At 43.6% G+C, this 16604-nt stretch overlaps 2 protein-coding genes across 5 annotated transcripts in view; one reads left to right on the top strand and one right to left on the bottom strand.

Annotated features, from left to right (window-relative positions):
- The window catches only part of PARP3 (poly(ADP-ribose) polymerase family member 3), a 34272-nt gene extending 28754 nt beyond the window's left edge, over positions 1-5518 (bottom strand). The window contains exons 1-2 of one of the 2 annotated variants that reach the window (XM_079968049.1): positions 5159-5518; positions 4429-4925 (exon numbers count right to left, since the gene is read on the bottom strand). The gene's annotated coding sequence lies outside the window, so the exon portion shown is untranslated. Of the gene's footprint in view, positions 1-3932; positions 4319-4428; positions 4926-5158 lie in introns of those variants that run through there. The other variant, XM_079968050.1, reaches the window with a different exon arrangement.
- A 269-nt stretch (positions 5519-5787) lies between these two features.
- Positions 5788-16359, top strand: RRP9 (ribosomal RNA processing 9, U3 small nucleolar RNA binding protein). 3 transcript variants are annotated; one of them, XM_079968052.1, is made up of 15 exons: positions 5788-5931; positions 6570-6652; positions 7032-7138; positions 8106-8173; positions 8745-8786; positions 9308-9434; positions 9719-9843; positions 10558-10650; positions 11638-11738; positions 11880-12014; positions 12864-12926; positions 13026-13171; positions 14588-14667; positions 15580-15653; positions 16209-16359. In XM_079968052.1, the coding sequence occupies exons 1-15, from the start codon at positions 5836-5838 to the stop codon at positions 16312-16314; spliced, it is 1446 nt and encodes a 481-aa protein (XP_079824178.1). In that variant the 5' UTR covers positions 5788-5835; the 3' UTR covers positions 16315-16359. The 3 variants fall into 3 exon arrangements, 2 of the variants coding, with proteins under 2 accessions (XP_079824178.1, XP_079824179.1); XM_079968053.1 differs by having other exon boundaries at positions 6570-6662; positions 7041-7138; XR_013836460.1 differs by lacking the exon at positions 16209-16359 and having other exon boundaries at positions 13031-13171; positions 15580-15637.
- The last annotated feature ends 245 nt before the right edge of the window (positions 16360-16604 follow it).

Raw genomic sequence — 16604 nt, 5'->3', positions numbered from 1 at the left:
TTAAATGTTGATTATAAAATTTTCGCAGGAATACTGGCAAGTAGAGTTAAAAACATATGGTCAGAATATATCCATGGAGGTCAGGCGGGCTTTCTGCCGGGCAGGCAAATGAAAGATAATATTAGAAATATAATAAATTCTATAGAATACTTGTCTGCCAGGTATGATAAGCAAGCCATAATGATGTTCGTGGATGCAGAGAAAGCATTCGATAATTTAGTTTGGGACTTTTTACTAAAACAGCTAGAATATATGGAGGTCGGTATGAACTTCTTCAACGGAATAAAGGCAATCTATACGGAGCAAAAGGCCAAATTGATTATAAACAACGTGGTGTCAGAAGAAATAATGGTAGCGAAGGGTACAAGACAGGGTTGCCCACTCTCCCCGTTGCTATTTATAATAGTACTGGAAGTACTTCTGAACTCAATAAGACAAAATAAGAAAATAAAAGGGATTAGAATTGGTCAAAATGAATATAAAGTTAAGGCGTTCGCAGACGATTTAGTAATAACAACAGAAGACCCGCTGAACTCAATAAAAGAGATACTGGAAGAACTGGAACAATTTGGTAAGGTGGCTGGTTTTAAGTTAAACAAAAGAAAGACTAAAATAATGGTGAAGAATTTAGATTCGAAGGCAATCGAGGAATTACAACAACAAACAGAAATAGAAGTGGCCAAAAAGGAAAAATATCTAGGAATATGGATAACCCCGAAAAATATAGACCTATTTAAGAATAACTATGAGCAGGTATGGAAAGAGATAAAAAAGGACTTGGAGAGGTGGGGGAAGCTGAGATTTTCATTCTGGGGTAGGATAGCTTTAATTAAGATGAACGTTGTCCCGAGAATGTTATTTCTGTTCCAGAACTTACCGATAATCAAGGGCACTAAGATATTTAAAGAGTGGCAAAGAGGAATCTCAAAATATGTCTGGCAGGGCAAAAAACCAAGGATTAAGTTTAAATTGTTAACAGAAGCTAAAGAAAGAGGGGGATTCGCTCTGCCAGATCTGAAATTATATTATGAGGCATCGTGCCTTTGCTGGGTGAAAACGTGGATAAAATTGGAAAATAAGGAACTATTAGACCTGGAGGGGTTCGACAATAGAGCAGGATGGCATGCGTACTTATGGCAGGGGAAGAGGAAGCACAAGGGTTTCGCAACGCATATTTTTAAAGGCCCCCTAATGGAAGTTTGGGAGAGGAATAGATTTTTACTAGAACCTAAAGTACCACACTGGCTATCCCCATTGGAAGTTATGAGCGTGAAAAAAGTAAACATGAGAGGTGATTGGATAACTTATGAACAATTGTTAACAAAAGTAGGGGGGACATGGAAACTGAAACCATATGACCAGGTTAAAGAAAAAGTCTATGATTGGTTACACTATTTCCAAATAAACAAAATGTTTAGACAAGACGTTAAAGAGAGAGGATACGCGGATAAAGAATCTAAATTCCAGACTGAAATAATAAATAATGATTACAAAATTCTTTCTAAAACGTATAATATGCTATTAGAGTATAACTTGATAGATGAGGAAGTGAAGTCTGTGATGATTCATGGGGCAAGGGACATCGGCCATAATATATACTATGAAGAATGGGAGAAACTCTGGAAAAAAAATCTTAAATTTACAGCTTGCATAACGTTAAAAGAGAACCTCATGAAGATGTTTTACCGTTGGTATATAACACCTGCAAAATTAGCAAAAATATATAAAACTTGCAATAAATGCTGGAAATGCAGGGAAAAGGAGGGATCCTTCTTCCACATGTGGTGGGACTGCAGAAAGGTCAAAGGCTTTTGGGAAAGTGTATATAATGAAATGAAAAGTATATTAAGATATAACTTTGGGAAAAAGCCGGAGGCTTTTCTGTTAGGCCTAGCAGGAAGTGATATAAAGAACAATGACAGTAAATTCTTTCAATATGCAACAACGGCCGCAAGGGTCCTATTGGCTCAAAATTGGAAACAACAGAACATACCGACGCTTGAGGAATGGAGAGCAAAACTACTAGAATACGCAGAGATGGACAGATTGACTGGGAAAATTTAAAAGACCAAAGGTTCATTGAGGACTGGGGAAAATTTGTGGAATATCTGGAAAATATAAGTGAAGGTCAGATAACGCTAGTTGGGTTTAAAAAAGCTCTGTGAAAAGGTTGGAATATTGTCTAAAGAGAAAAAGAAGGAAAGAGAAAATAATGTCAATATAAGCTAGGATTTGTGTGAATTTGTTAAATTAGGGTATGGATGATTTCAGGGGAAGCTGAAGGAAGTCTTATAGAAAGAAATCTGTGATAACAAGGTGTAAACTGTTTTACTTTCTTGTTTGTTATGATTTAAAAAACAATAAAAATTATGCAGGAAAAAAAAAGAAAGCATGCGCAGGGACCGAGTGAGGAATTCCCAAACTATGGTCCATGGGCTTCAGTCAGGTGGTCTATGGAGCATCTAAGAATTGGTGGCTAATGATGAGAGAAACAACACGTCTACCTCACTAAATATTTAAATTGATTTTTAACTGTGTTTTGGCAGCTTTTTTATTTCTTACGTTTTATTATGTTACAATTTGAATTCTACAAAATTCAAATTGTAATACAATAAAATGCAACAATAATAAAAACTGCCACATAGCGTCTAACACAGCGCATCACAATTGCTACAACAGTTAGGAAAAACATAAATGGTCTGCCCAGACCCTCATCAATTGGTCTGTGGGGAGCTTAGCCACAAGACGGGGGAATAAACAAACAAGTTTTCTAAAAGCCAGGTACAGTGATGCAAGGTTTTGAAATGTAACATCATTGCTATGTAGCATGGTTGGAGGCAGAAATATAAGACCTGCTAACAACAGATGAACGTATGATATCCAGCAAGCAGTCCTCTAGATGCACTAGTGCTCTTTGAACTCAGAACAAAATTATTTGAGTAATAAACAGCTCAAAGTCTGCCAGTGCTCCTGGGCTCTGCCTATCTACATATTGTGTTCCGGGCGACAGTCTGCTAGGACTCAACCATGTGTACATTCACTAGTTTCACTACAAAACCGATAGATACCAAATAACAGAAGTAGACAGATCAATATTATGCAAATGTTCTTATCTTTCAGGATCACTGGACTTGCCTCTATGCTTTGCTACCTATATTAATGAAGAGGCAGAAGTAACTTCCTTTGCCTTCATGCTAGTATCCTCCTCCTGCTTGGATTAAGAAGAGGTTTGCACCTTGAACTGAGGGATTTAGTGGAAATCTAGTAGAAAATCCTGTTCTTTAGTATTGTTTAACATCTTAAAATTGAGAGAAATAGCTGCCTCATAACAGGGTTGTTTTGTTATCTGCACCTCCCGACTCCGTAAAACCAGTCTACACAATAATAATAATTTTTACTATTTATACCCCGCCCATCTGGCTGGGGTACCCCACTCAGCTGACAGCATACAGCAAGCTCAACAGTTCTGGTCCAGAAAGGGGCTTGAATAAATAGCATACTCAAACAAGCAAGCCAAACCACACAAAGCAAAGATTTAAAAAACAAAAATCAAATCTTACCAGAGAGATAAAACCTTCTGAGTCATGTAAGCAATCATCCATAGCCTGCTGTATGCAAAATGTATAGCATACATACTCTGATGATGGAAAGTATGCGCTCTTGATGCACAAATGAAAAGCGCAAATGGTCTTTTTGGGGGGATGGGGTGGGGCAATTAAGAGCCCATATTGGCATCATACTACAAATGGGCAGCCCACTGGCTGCTTTCACAGGTTGTCTCCGAACTGCACAACTTTTGGAAGACTTGCAAATAATTTTGCCAAAGGTTTCAAGCCATGCAAGAATTTTTGCTGGCCCACCAATACTGTACATCTGTATTAATAATGTGGAACATAATGTGTGTGGGGAGGAAGGGGGAATAATTTATTTACTGTATTTCTCTCCTGCCCTTCTTCCTGAAGACGAAGGTGGCAAGAATCAGCACTTCCCCCAATTTACCAGATAGGTGTTTACACTCAAAGGATGCTATGTGGGGATTTGCCCCTTTAAAAAGTGGGTAGCGACCCATTAACTTGCGGAGGAGGGTCAAAGCAAAAAGCGCACAGTCCTGCCAAGTACTCGCTTAGGATCAGCGCCAGCGAGGGCGCAACTTCAGCGGAGGTCCCAGCCCGGATTAAAAGGAATCCGCAGTACCCCGTTATCAAGATATGTACAGAGGCTCTACGTTGTTTGGGGACGTCTCCTGCACCTCTCTCTAATTCGAAGAAATCAGATCCGGTATAGACAGCTACGGATTCTGTCCACGTTCCCCGACTGTCGCTTTGGGAACGAACCAGAGACAAATAAGATAAAGGGCCGCCACCCAGCTATTTATTTACTTCTCAAACCCCACCCCACCTCCCGCCTGCCCAGAGTAGCAAAACTCACCGCGGTGTGGGTGGGTGGTGCACCGGCTCTTCGTAGCCCGGTGGTCCTCCTAGACGCGGAGGGCTGGCAGAAAGAAGCCAGGCAAAGTGGCAGGGCAAGTTTGGACAAGTCGGAAGGCGAGATCGGCCGCTTGGGCTTTCCCTCTTCCTCGCTTGCCGTCCCCTCCTCCCCCCTAGTGACCTCAGCCTTCGATCAGCGGCTGCAGCAACACGCCTCCCGGGGAAGGAGCCAGCCCAGCGCGGAGGCAAGGAAGGGGCTGAGCAGCAGAGCCCGGCTGCCCGCCGAGCTGTCCATCAACGCGTGCTAGAACAGCCGGACCAGGCAGGCCCGCAAAAGGGGTGCAGAAGTGAACAAGCAACTTCTTCTGCATCCACTCACTTGTTTGGGCACTAAATTAAAATAATGTTTTTTACTGAATTAACCCCCCCCCCCCAATCTCCCATGCATGAATGAACAGAGATAAGAGCACCAGGGATTAGTGAGGGTTGTGCGTGTCCCTGAAAACAAGACAAAATAAAAAAATTCCTTCCAGTAGCACCTTAAAGACCAACTAAGTTCTAGGTATGAGCTTTCGTGTGCATGCACACTTCTTCAGAGTATCTGAAGAAGTGTGCATGCACACGAAAGCTCATACCTAGAACTAACTTAGTTGGTCTTTAAGGTGCTACTGGAAGGAATTTTTTTATTTTGTTTTGACTATGGCAGACCAACACGGCTACCTATCTATAACCTGAAAACAAGGGCACCCAGAAGGGGAAACTCTTGATTCATGTCATCCCGTGCAAACTAGCAGGCTGCACGGGCAATGTGCGGTCTCTTCGCTCCCCCGGCTTTGCATAGCTCTGTGGTTCACCCGCCCTGCGCATTCCAAGGGCTAAGCCACGTCCCCACGCACTCCGCCAGCTGGCCTCTTGTGCCTCCCAGCGCCGCCGCCTTCGCACCCCTCGTCCGTCCCCTTCTGCCATAAGCCTCCCCAAAGTCCGGGCATGCAAAGTTGCAAGCGCACCGGTCCCCGCGGGAATTGCTCCCCCGCTGCTGCCGCTCCAAGCCCGCCCCCAAATGGTGCGCGAAGCTCAATGCAGAAGCTGTGCGTTCCTCACCTAAAGGCAGCGCATCGCGCTTGCCCAGTCCCCCGCTTCCACAGCAAGACGAGCGGCTTAGCGGACCATTAAAGAAGGCAGGTAGCTGACTCTACGGACCAATGAAAACGAACCCGGCGGAAGGAGGCGTGACGCTGCCAACCCACCCGTCTCCGCCTTCCTTCCTTCCTCCGGGGTCTCGGAAGGAATCTCAGCCAATGAAAAAGGCCGGAGGCGTTTCCGCCCAATAGGAAAGCGCCGAGGGGGTTGGCTCGGCGAGCCGCGTGCAGGAAGTGCGCTGCGGTGAAGCAGCAGCTCCGGGAGCAGCATGGCGGCGGCGGGGATGAAGAGAAAGCAGCAGAGGCAGCGCGGAGCTTCCGCTTCGGGCTCAACGGCGGGGGGCGCAGCGCGCAAGAAGCGCAAGGTCAGTGGGGAGTGCGGTAAGTGGGGGGGGGAGGGGAGAGAGGCCGAGGCCCCCACCCCGGGGCGCCGCGTGGCTGAATTACTAGGCGACACGCTCTCCCCTTTCGGCCGTCGGGCTCGTTTAAGGCCCCCCCCCACTGCCCTAAGCAAGTTATTCTCACGGGGGCAGAGACTGAGGGTGAGGAGGGTGGTGGGGGTAGCGCCACGTGCTCGTTTCCAAAACAGCAAGGGTGGGATGAGCACCGGCAACTGTGCAGTGAGCCTTAGCAAGTTTACTCGCGAGGAAGTCCACTGGTTTCAGTCGAGCATGTTGCTCTTTTCGCTAGCGGCCTTAAGCGGTACTCGAGGGTGCCTCGCAGGCTTAAATTGCTTGTTAAATAAGCAGTAGGGGTCATGATTCTGTCTTTTGAGAACTTGCAATTAGCTTTGTACTTCATGCCCGTACTTTGGTAATTACGAGAATCCAGAGAGAGAATTTTGCATGTAGAATGGGTTTTGGTTGCACAATTAGTCAGTTCTCTAGTTACTAGTCATTGGCCATATTTACCACTTAAAACTCCTGTTCCTCAATACTGTATAGCAATGCTTCATCTTAATAGACTTGCAATTGTTTTCTGAAATGATTGCTTTACTTCCTAGCTCCCTGCTGCAGATGAGAAAGCGTGGCAGAAAGCTGGCTCTAAGCTGAATGAGGAGATTTCCAGTGATTCTGAACCAGACACGTAAGGATATGTATTGGTCTTCCTCTGTAGCTTAGAAGGAAAGATGCATGATCTTGAATAAAGATGCATGTTCTCAGAAAAATGAATTCAGAGGACCAGACTTGGTATGAATCCCCTCCCTAAGGGGGGTAAGATAATAAAAGAGTTGGGCAAGAAAATTGTGTTCTCCTTGCCGCAATGCAGGCTGTTATGTTCTTGCATAGGTCTAGACATTTGTGTAAGTGCAGCTGGCAGGGATTCTTGGAACACAACCCTTTCTTGACCCTTAGGGGACACTCTGGGAGAACTGGTCTCCTCTGAGATTGTGAGAATGTTATTTCTAGCTAATGGATGATTGTAAGAGAGAAAGCCTTATGGTTTGTATCTTTCCCACCTGTAGCCCAGCAAGAAAAAAGAACAATGAAGCAGCAGATGAAATTGAGGAGACAGCACAAGAAAAGAAACTAAGATTAGCAAAGTTATATCTGGAGCAGCTTCGACAGCAAGGTGAGATGTTGGATATGTTGTGATATAACATGGCTGCAAACTCTGTGAAGTATTATAAAATACCAACCAAGGTGGTTTTAAAAAGTAAGATAATCTGGAATGAAGGGTGAAAGCTCCTGAGAAGCTCATGGTCTTTTTTAAAAAAATTGATGTAGAGGAACTGATTGCAGAAATTTACTGAGACAGTATAGCTTAGGTTGCTGACATATCTCAACTCTTTGACTTTTAGAATCTGCTTAAGAGAAGCAATTTTTTTAAAAAGTGTGTTGGGAAGGGAGATTGGTTTGGGGTACTTGTTCTCCTCAAAGTGTCTGGAATGCTGGAATGGCCTGTGTTTGGGGTCGATTCCTGTGGTTATGCAAACAAACAACTCTGATTCTCTTTGCCACAGCCACTTTATCTGATAAGCCAGCTTTTGCCAGGGAACTGGTACACCCAGCAATTTCAAGTGGCAACCATGCATTTGTGGGATATGTACGAATTGACCCCTAGTACCTTGACAAATGGCTGTTCTAGGACAGTATTCTTCAAACCTTGGGTTGCTGGACTGAACTCCTGTCATCCCCAACTAGTTTAGTCAATGACTGGCGATGGTAGGAGTTGTGGGCTGCATTCAGGCAGCACTTTATTACATTTTCCCAATGTTTCTTTACTTCGTAATTTCTGTGTGTTATGTGATCTGGAAATCTAAAAGAATGTAGTGGAAGTTTCATGCTGATTTCTATGCTAATTGCTTCCAGAAAAAAATAGTTTGTGTTGTAATTTACTCACTGTTTGTCACACTTCACACTATTTGATGAAATTTAGCATGGTTTTCCAGCCACGGCAATTCTTTCCCATAGTTTTCATGGGTGAATCAGGGAGGAACAGAAACACAAATGTACATCAAGACATTCACGTGTTCAATGACATTCACTCTTTGAAGCCTTGGGTCTTATGGCCTGTTTGTATGTTTTGCCCTGAGCAGAAGAGGAAAAAGCTGAAGAAGAGGCCTTTGAGAAGGACCTGGTTGCTGGCCGGCTGAAGGAAGATGTGGTGAGTAGGATACTGTACTTGGTAAAAAGGTGCTGGGCTTCAGAAGGGCAGAGGAGAGGCAGATTTTCTCAGCAAATGAATAAGCTTTAATGGGGTATTTTCATTAGAGAGTAAAAGAAAAATTCCTTCCCCGTTGTAGCTGCTGACTGGGGGCTTGGCCCCTTCAACATGTCCTCTTCCACATAGTAGCAAGAAGCTGGTTGGTAAGGAGGAAAATCAGCAGTCCATCTCTGCCTACCCATGCTTGCCTTTCAAACAGCAAGTGGAAACTGATAGCAAGGGCTGTTGTTGATGATATGTGTGTGTGTGTGTGTGTGTGTGTGTGAGTAAACACATACACATACAGTTTCCCACCCCTATCTTAAAGCATATTTGTAACTACAGTCCTCTAATACTTATCTACACACTCATGAGAGCTGGAAACATAAGATTTTTTAAAATTAAAAATAAGACCTATCAGTTCTGTTAATTTTGAGCAGTGTTGCTTGCACGTTGTTAAAACTACTTGGGTTTTGGGAAGCGGGAGAGAGGATTCTATTCCATCCAATTTTATTTTACTCTTCTCCCATAGCTCGAACAGAAAGGAAAATTGCAGCGACAAATTGCCAAAATCGTAAGTAGATACAGCATCCCTTGAGCCTTTTTTCCTGCAGGATTTCAGAACAGCTATAGCTCTGTTACTTGAAGGAGAGGTGGCGTATTAATTTACCAGATTACACATGGCACTCTTTCTTCTACTACTTGAGATTACTTGGAGATTTAGTCATCAGCTTTTAAATGAAATTTGTTCTCTTCTCCTTGGCCATTGTAATGTTCATGGAATAGTTCTGCCAGAAACTGTGCAGTTTCCAAATTCTGATCGTTTCAAGTTAGTTTTCAAAGAAGTTGGTTATTTTGGTTGCTCAATGCTCCAGTTTTATTTAACAAATCTGGCTTGGTATTGGATAAGAGCATTTAGTGCTACTTCTGTTTATCTAGTATAGAAATAGGAGACATAAAGGGCCTCAGTTTGCAGAGTCAGTGGAATGGAATGTTTCCTTTGTATACTGCAAAGCAGTTAAAGTTTTATCACCGGGCATGAAATTGTTTGTGATGCAGCCTCAAATATTGCTCTTACTGATACTCTTTGAACAGTTGCAGCCTCCAGACGCATCTGAAATCAGGGTACTGCGAGGTCACCAGCTCCCCATCACCTGTTTGGTCATCACACCAGATGATAAATACATCTTCTCTGCAGCCAAAGACTGTTCAATCATCAAATGTGAGTCTTATTCTATACAAAATGGCATAGTGTTAAGACTGAGTGTTGAGTTGAATTTAGCAGTATACAACCCTGTGCTGTTTTAAATTTCACCCTCTCCTCTCTGTGTGATCTCTGCTAATTTCTCTTTAACTACTGTAAGAAGGCACCTTATTTCAAAACGAAATCTGCCATGTTTTTGCCACCTCAACCATGGATTCTACTGCAGTAACTCAACTCCTTGAAAATGACTGTGTGGTATTAGCCTTCTTGTCCAACTCATTTTAGCTGTTGTTGTATCTTAGGGGATGTGGAGAGTGGGAAAAAGGTGCATGTGATCCACAGAGGAAAGAAGGGGACAAAGGACAGTCATGTTGGCCACACAGCACACATCCTCTCCATGGCTATTTCATCAGATGGCAAATACCTGGTAAGAAACTGACACTTTCCTCCCAAGAGATGGAGGACTATTTGAGTTCTCAATCTTTGCAGCTCAGATTTCGCTTTGAAAGAGGGAAAGCCAGACAACCCCTCCTCCAGTTGTTCTTATGGCTCCTCTTAATCCGCTTGGGTGGGCTTTTGGCTAGCATGATGTCCCTTTGGCAGGTGGTTGCTAATCAAACTCTTGTGTTATTGGACATGGCCGCATGTGGGTGCACATGTGGTTCTCAGACATTCCTGCACTGTATATCTGTCCTTTCACAGGAATGGATAAAGTTAGGTACTTCTGTTGTCAGCTGCTAATAGGGGGGTAAAAGCCTGCCTTATACCAAGCCAGACCCTTGTTCCATCCAGCTCAGGAATATCTACACTGACGGGCAGTGTCGCTCTGGACTTTCGGCTGCAAGTCTTTCCCAGCTCAAATTTGGAGATCCCAGGGACTGAACTCAGGACCTTTTGCATGCAGAGCACTTAACACCAAGTGGAGAAGCTATTGGCTTGGATTTTAGTGTGCCCTGGGCCTCTCTAGAAGCTTGATCTAAAAAACTAAGTACAGTAAAGGGAGGGAGCTGATCCAGCAGCCAGCATGAATTGTCGTCGACTGAGTGGTTGTCTTACTACTGCTGATACCAGTAAACATGTACAATGTTGCTGAAGGCTTGTGGGTACTGATAAGCATCTTGCCTTGCCTTTTCTCTCTCAGGCAACAGGTGATAGGAACAAACTTATTTTGATCTGGGAAGCTGCAACCTGCAGCCACCTGTATAAGTTCACAGGTCACCGTGATGCCGTATCGGTAAGTAAGTTCATTGCCTTGGTTGTAGTGATGCTGTAGCTTAGGCAGGCACAGGATTTGGGTGTGGGCTTTCTGGATTTCTTTTTAAAAATATAGCTGTATTCAGTTATATCTTATAGGAAAGGTGGGGGAAAATATTTTAAATTCAAAGAAATTACTGGTAGATATAGCTAAATGCGGGACGCGGTTGGCGCTGTGGGTTAAACCACAGAGCCTAGGACTTGCCGATCAGAAGGTCAGCGGTTCGAATCCCTGCGAAGGGGTGAGCTTCCGTTGCTCGGTCCCTGCTCCTGCCAACCTAGCAGTTTGAAAGCATGTCAAAGTGCAAGTAGATTAATAGGTACCACTCTGGCAGGAAGGTAAACGGCGTTTCCGTGTGCTGCTCTGGTTCTCCAGAAGCGGCTTAGTCATGCTGGCCACATGACCCAGAAGCTGTCTGTGGACAAACGCTGGCTCCCTCGGCCTATAAAGCGAGATGAGCGCCGCAACCCCAAGTCGGCCACGACTGGACCTAATGGTCAGGGGTCCCTTTACCTTTATAGATAAATGCAATGATGTGCCTTTTAAAAGGAATTTGGGACTTTTTGCCTGAGGGCATGTTGCAAAATATGTGGTGTCCTACATTGTGTAGCAGAAAATATATCTCAGCCCTCCTTTATTTTTTGGGTCAAGTGCCATGTCACTTGAGTTTAAGCTCTTGTCCCCACCTGTAGTTTGTGCCGGTTGCTTGTTCCATAGCTTTGAAATCTGCTCTGGAGAGGAGGCAAATTAGGTCTGGCAGTGAGATTCAACTCTGCCATGATTGTGAACACCAATCAAATCCCTGCCTATTTTCATTTTTTTAAGTTTTTATGTATTATATATATATATATTTCTTTTGCAATGATTTTGACTAGACCAGATAAATAAAATAAAAATCCCTGCCAATCTTGCTGCCTCTCCCCCACTGTCCCCCTTCTCCTTACTCTCCCTGTTCTCCAAATGCAGGGCCTGTCTTTCCGGAAGGGGACCCACCAGCTGTACAGCGCCTCGCATGATCGTTCAGTCAAAGTGTGGAACGTGGCTGAAAATGCTTACGTGGAAACTCTGTAAGGAGCTTGCCTTTCCCCCCTTCTTTTTAATGTGCTTATGGGATTACAGAAATAAATGGATGGGATTACAGAAATAAATGCACACTCCACAGCTGAATCTCATCTACTTTGCTATTCCCACACCTGCTTTTCTCCCAGGTTTGGTCATCAAGACATGATCACAGGACTGGACAGCTTGAGTCGGGAGTGCTGTGTGACATCAGGAGGGAGGGACGGCACTGTCAGAATCTGGAAGATCCCTGAGGAAGCCCAGCTGGTGTTTTATGGGCACCAGTAAGTACTTACATAGAATTGGTGGGGGGAAGACAGGTTGGTGGGCTACATGCAGCATGTCACACATCCAGCAAGGCACCTTGTGATTTTTGCTGTAAGCTGACCTACACTGTGTCAGACTATCGGTCAGTGTCAATACTAGCTGACAGCAGTTCTCCTGGATTTCAGATGGGATACTTAGCCCAACCCTTCCTAGAGATGCTAGGCATTGAGTGTGGGACCTTCTGCATGCAAAGCAGCTATTCTACCACTGAGCTATGGTCCTTCCCCAGTTCCTAATGTATATAAAAATAGGACAGGAACGCTAAAGGCTGGAAAACCATGTTGTATGCGCTGGTTCCTTCACAGTGGTTAGGGGCCTAAATGCAGGACTATTTAAAAAGGGGGCTGTGATGGCGAAGGTTTTAAATATGTTCATTGTTTGAGGCACCCAACATACATGAAACTGCTAATCCAGGGGAAGATAGCAGAGATTCTTTCCTGCATCAAAACCAGCATCCCCACCCCCTTCTTGACAGTGACCCCACACCTGTAGAAATGGCAGTTATTGGTCTCTATCAATGCAGACCTTAAGTGGGTCCTCAAAGCAGATCTGTATGTTGTGGCATTCTCATGCTAAGGCTTTTCATTGGGCTGTTGAATCTGCAACGCTGTTCTACACTTTCATTTTTTAAAGAAATAGGATCTGTGGGTTAATAGTTGTTGTTCCTTGCTGGTATTCATTCATTCATTATGTGTAAAAGATGGCTGTGGACACACATCTTGGGAGGGCTTGGTCCTAAAAGGTGGTTTTATAAATACTGCAGCATGCTGTCTTAAAAAGATTAATGGCTTCCTCTTTTGAATTAGGGGCTCCATTGACTGTATTCAGCTGATCAATGAGGAGCATATGGTGTCTGGTGCAGATGATGGGTGAGTACTTCCTCAAGCCTTAACATTGCTGAACTAGCACTTTCACCCCATAGCCTCTTCTTGCACATATGTCATATAATTGTTTGATATTTCCTGAAGGTCAGTATGCCTCTGGGGTCTCTCAAAAAAGAAACCGCTAACCACAGTGAAGAAAGCCCACAGTCTCCATGGCACAGAGGGCCTGGAACAACCATACTGGATCTCTTCGGTTGCTGCTTTGCTGAACAGTGACCTTGTAGCCACAGGTACTTCATACTTTGGTCTCATTTGCACATTACTGTAAACCGTAGTTAAGCTTCACTGTGCCTTAAAGGTGAAGGTGCAGTATGCTGGTGCGCAGTGTTAAAATGGAAGGCGCTTTGTTTCTGCCTCGCTCTTGCTGTGTTTCTGGGAGCTAAGCCATGGTTTGGTTTACAGTTATATCTGAACCCAGGCTGGTGGAGAAGGAGTAAATTGCCTGCAAATTTTATTCCATGAATCACCATGCTGTGCATCCATCTTTAAACCAAGATATCCTTTAAAGCAGATATCTTCAATTGTTTCAGACGCAGGACCAATTTTAACCCAAACATTTGAGCACCAATTTCTTAATCTTTTACCATATACTTGTATGGTGTTAGGGCTCCTGTTGTGATCCACATTGCTTCAGGCAGAGACCCACTAGTGTGTCGTCACCCACCAGTTGAAGACTGGTGGTTTAAAATGATGTGTGAACACAGCATTTGAAACCCTTGCCTTGCTTTTCCTATTGTGCTGTAGCTAAAAGAAGGGAGGTGATTTTTTTTTTAAGGCCTGCTGTAGTAAAAGCTAGCTGTGTATTTTAGGCTGCATTTCTGTACTTAGAAGCAGGGCTTATTGAACTCAGTGGGATTCAATGCTGAGTAGATTTTTGGTTACACTTGTACACTCTGCTCAATTGGAAGCCTGCCTATATTAGGAACATTGAATGAAGCCATACAGTGGTACCTCTGGTTGTGAACGGGATCCGTTCCGGAGTCCCGTTTGCAACATGAGCAGAACGCAACCCACGTCTGCGCGTGTGCACGGGTCGCGATTCGCTGCGCCTGTGCACGCGTGTGACGTCATTTTGTGCGTCTGCACCTGTGCGAGCGGTGAAACCCAGAAGTAACCCTTTCCAGTACTTCTGAGTCACGGCAGGACGCAACCTGAAAAAACATATGAAGCAAACGCAACACGAGGTATGACTGTATTCTCCAAGCCTGCCTAACAGGTGTGGGCTCGGATAGTATTTCATGATGCATTTCAAGATCCTTGTTAGATGTAAGTGGCCCAGAGTGGCTGGGTAAACCCAGCCAGATGAGCAGGGTATAAATAATAAAAAAATGATTATTATTATTATTATTTATTAGTATTCTTCAGAAGAACTACATGTTAATAAACCTCCCTTGTCTTCTGACTGCTGCCATGCGAGTGTCCTAAAGACAATATATAATCTGTTTGGGGTTTTTTGGTGTTGGGGTGAGCTTTTTATTTACACATATAGGTGAGTTGCTTCGCAAGCTTCTCTTCTGGTTTCCATTTAGCAAGGATGCCAATATCCTGGCCTGTGATGTTGAAAGACATGGCCGGGTATGTGGGGAAAACTTCATTCTAGTCCCTGAATGTGACAGCAAACCCTGACATGCTTTTGTTCTTGGCAGGTTCGCACAGTGCCAGTGTGAAGTTGTGGAAGTGTGGAGAGGGATTCCGGAGGCTAGAGCCACTCTTTGAGATTCCCCTGGTGAGGAAATTGGAGGCATGGAGGAGGATTGTAAATCACAGCACACAGTGTTGTTGATAGGCTGAAAGTGAACCAGGGGACTTCTTTGCACAGAGCTCACCTTGACCGTGAATTCTGATCATGGGTACAGCCTTTCTCTTAGCTCCTGCCCTTGCAATATGCAGATAACTATTCTAATGTCCCAGGCCCTGTTGCTGCAGGGATGATCGAGATCATGTGTATTAAACACTTTGAAGGCTGTAAGTTAATAAATGCTTATTAATTGGGGGCAGTTGAGTGGTAGATAAACTAACCATTGTGTTCAGCAGTATATCCTGCTGAGTAGTCATGTGAGCTTACTTTGATATAGAAAACCCGCCCACTTTAAGTTTCCAGCAGCTCCAAACTGCACTATGTATAGCAGAATGACCTCTTTAAAGTTTCCAAAACAGTATTCCCTTTCTTCTGATAGTGTTCTGGCACAGAGGCTTCAGAAGGAGAGCTGCTAAAAGAGTTAAGGAATCCTTTGAAGCAGTTGCCATGTTTGCTACTGTATGGAAAACTTTTAGGTTGCCCATAGGAATAGTAAAATACTGGCTTAAACTACAGAAAGGGGGCAAGAAGGTTGGGACGTCCTGGAAAGCATGAGTGAAAAATAAAATAAAATGGCAGTAGGACTGTAATATAATGATCAAGACCCTATGGCAGCTTGGAATATACATAGCACTTTCAAAACATCTCAGACTTTCCATAATTCTGGTGTGCTGGTGGCTCATTTGCACACTTTGGATGGAGGTGAAATGGAAATTGTCTGCCATGTCAGCATATCAAAGGGAGGCTTCTAGACCAATCATGTCATTTTCTTATATTAGCAAATAAGATTTATGTAGCCTGGAATCGGATGTTTATGTCTCTGGGTATGTTTCTCCTCAGGTTGGCTTTGTTAATAGCTTGAAGTTCTCAAATTCTGGAAACTTCCTAGTTGCTGGAATTGGACAAGAACACAGGTATCCCGTACTCCTTTCCTGTTTTATTACAATGTGTGCATGATTCTGAATTGCATTCTCCATCTTTAAAATAGATGTAAATAGCTTGAAACTGTCACAGTGTGTCCCTGCTACAAACTATCTTGAGGATCTCAGTTTCAAGATCAGATTACAACCGCCTTGCAGAATTCTTAAATCTCTCATGGAGTTTGGTAGTACTCCTGAAAATTTAACGGTCATAACTTTTTAGCACTTCTGTGCCCTTAAAGAGATTTGTTCCTTTTCCATGAAAAAATATGCCCTGCTTAGCACTCTCATGGGAGAAGTCTCTTAGTGTCTTTGCAATTCTTAGTGTTTTAGAGTAAACTTTAGTTAAATCTAAGTTCCTCTGTTTTTAAGGCCAGGAGTGAGAAATATATGCCTCTGTCTTTTTCTTTTACTGATGATGGCTTCTTGCACCATATAGGGGTTGTGTAATGTTTACTTGATTGTTTAAATTCAGATATACTTTATCACAGCACCTAAAAGGAGTGTATTAGTAGCAGATAAATTTATTTCACCTGGGTTTTATTGCAGATTGGGTCGCTGGTGGAGGATCAAAGAGGCCAAGAACAGCATCTGCATTATTCCGCTCAAGAAGACTATAGCAGGAAACTCACAGATACCTGATGAAGGCTCCTAATATTCTATAACCTGTTTATTAAAGCCATATTTTGTGTTTGTAAAATGGTAATGGCCATCTTTTAATTATAGTTTCACTATTTTCCCCACAGGAATTGTGGATGAGGTTTTCAGAAGCAAGGGGGCTGTGGTTTCTGAAATAAAAGAGCAAACAATTGTGTTCTACCTTTTTCTTGAAGAATCTGGAAAGTATATGACATTCCCAGGCTGATACTAGCCAGACCCAGATCTTCAGAAATATTTGGTAGCTTAAGGCCATTATTTGAATATTTTACTCTGGCCTTCATTCAG

The sequence above is a fragment of the Podarcis cretensis genome (genome assembly GCF_951804945.1).
Source record: "Podarcis cretensis genome assembly, chromosome: 2".
Taxonomy (NCBI): domain Eukaryota; kingdom Metazoa; phylum Chordata; class Lepidosauria; order Squamata; family Lacertidae; genus Podarcis; species Podarcis cretensis.
Note: the sequence above shows the minus strand (reverse complement) of the source record. Positions and strands in the feature narration are given on the sequence as shown.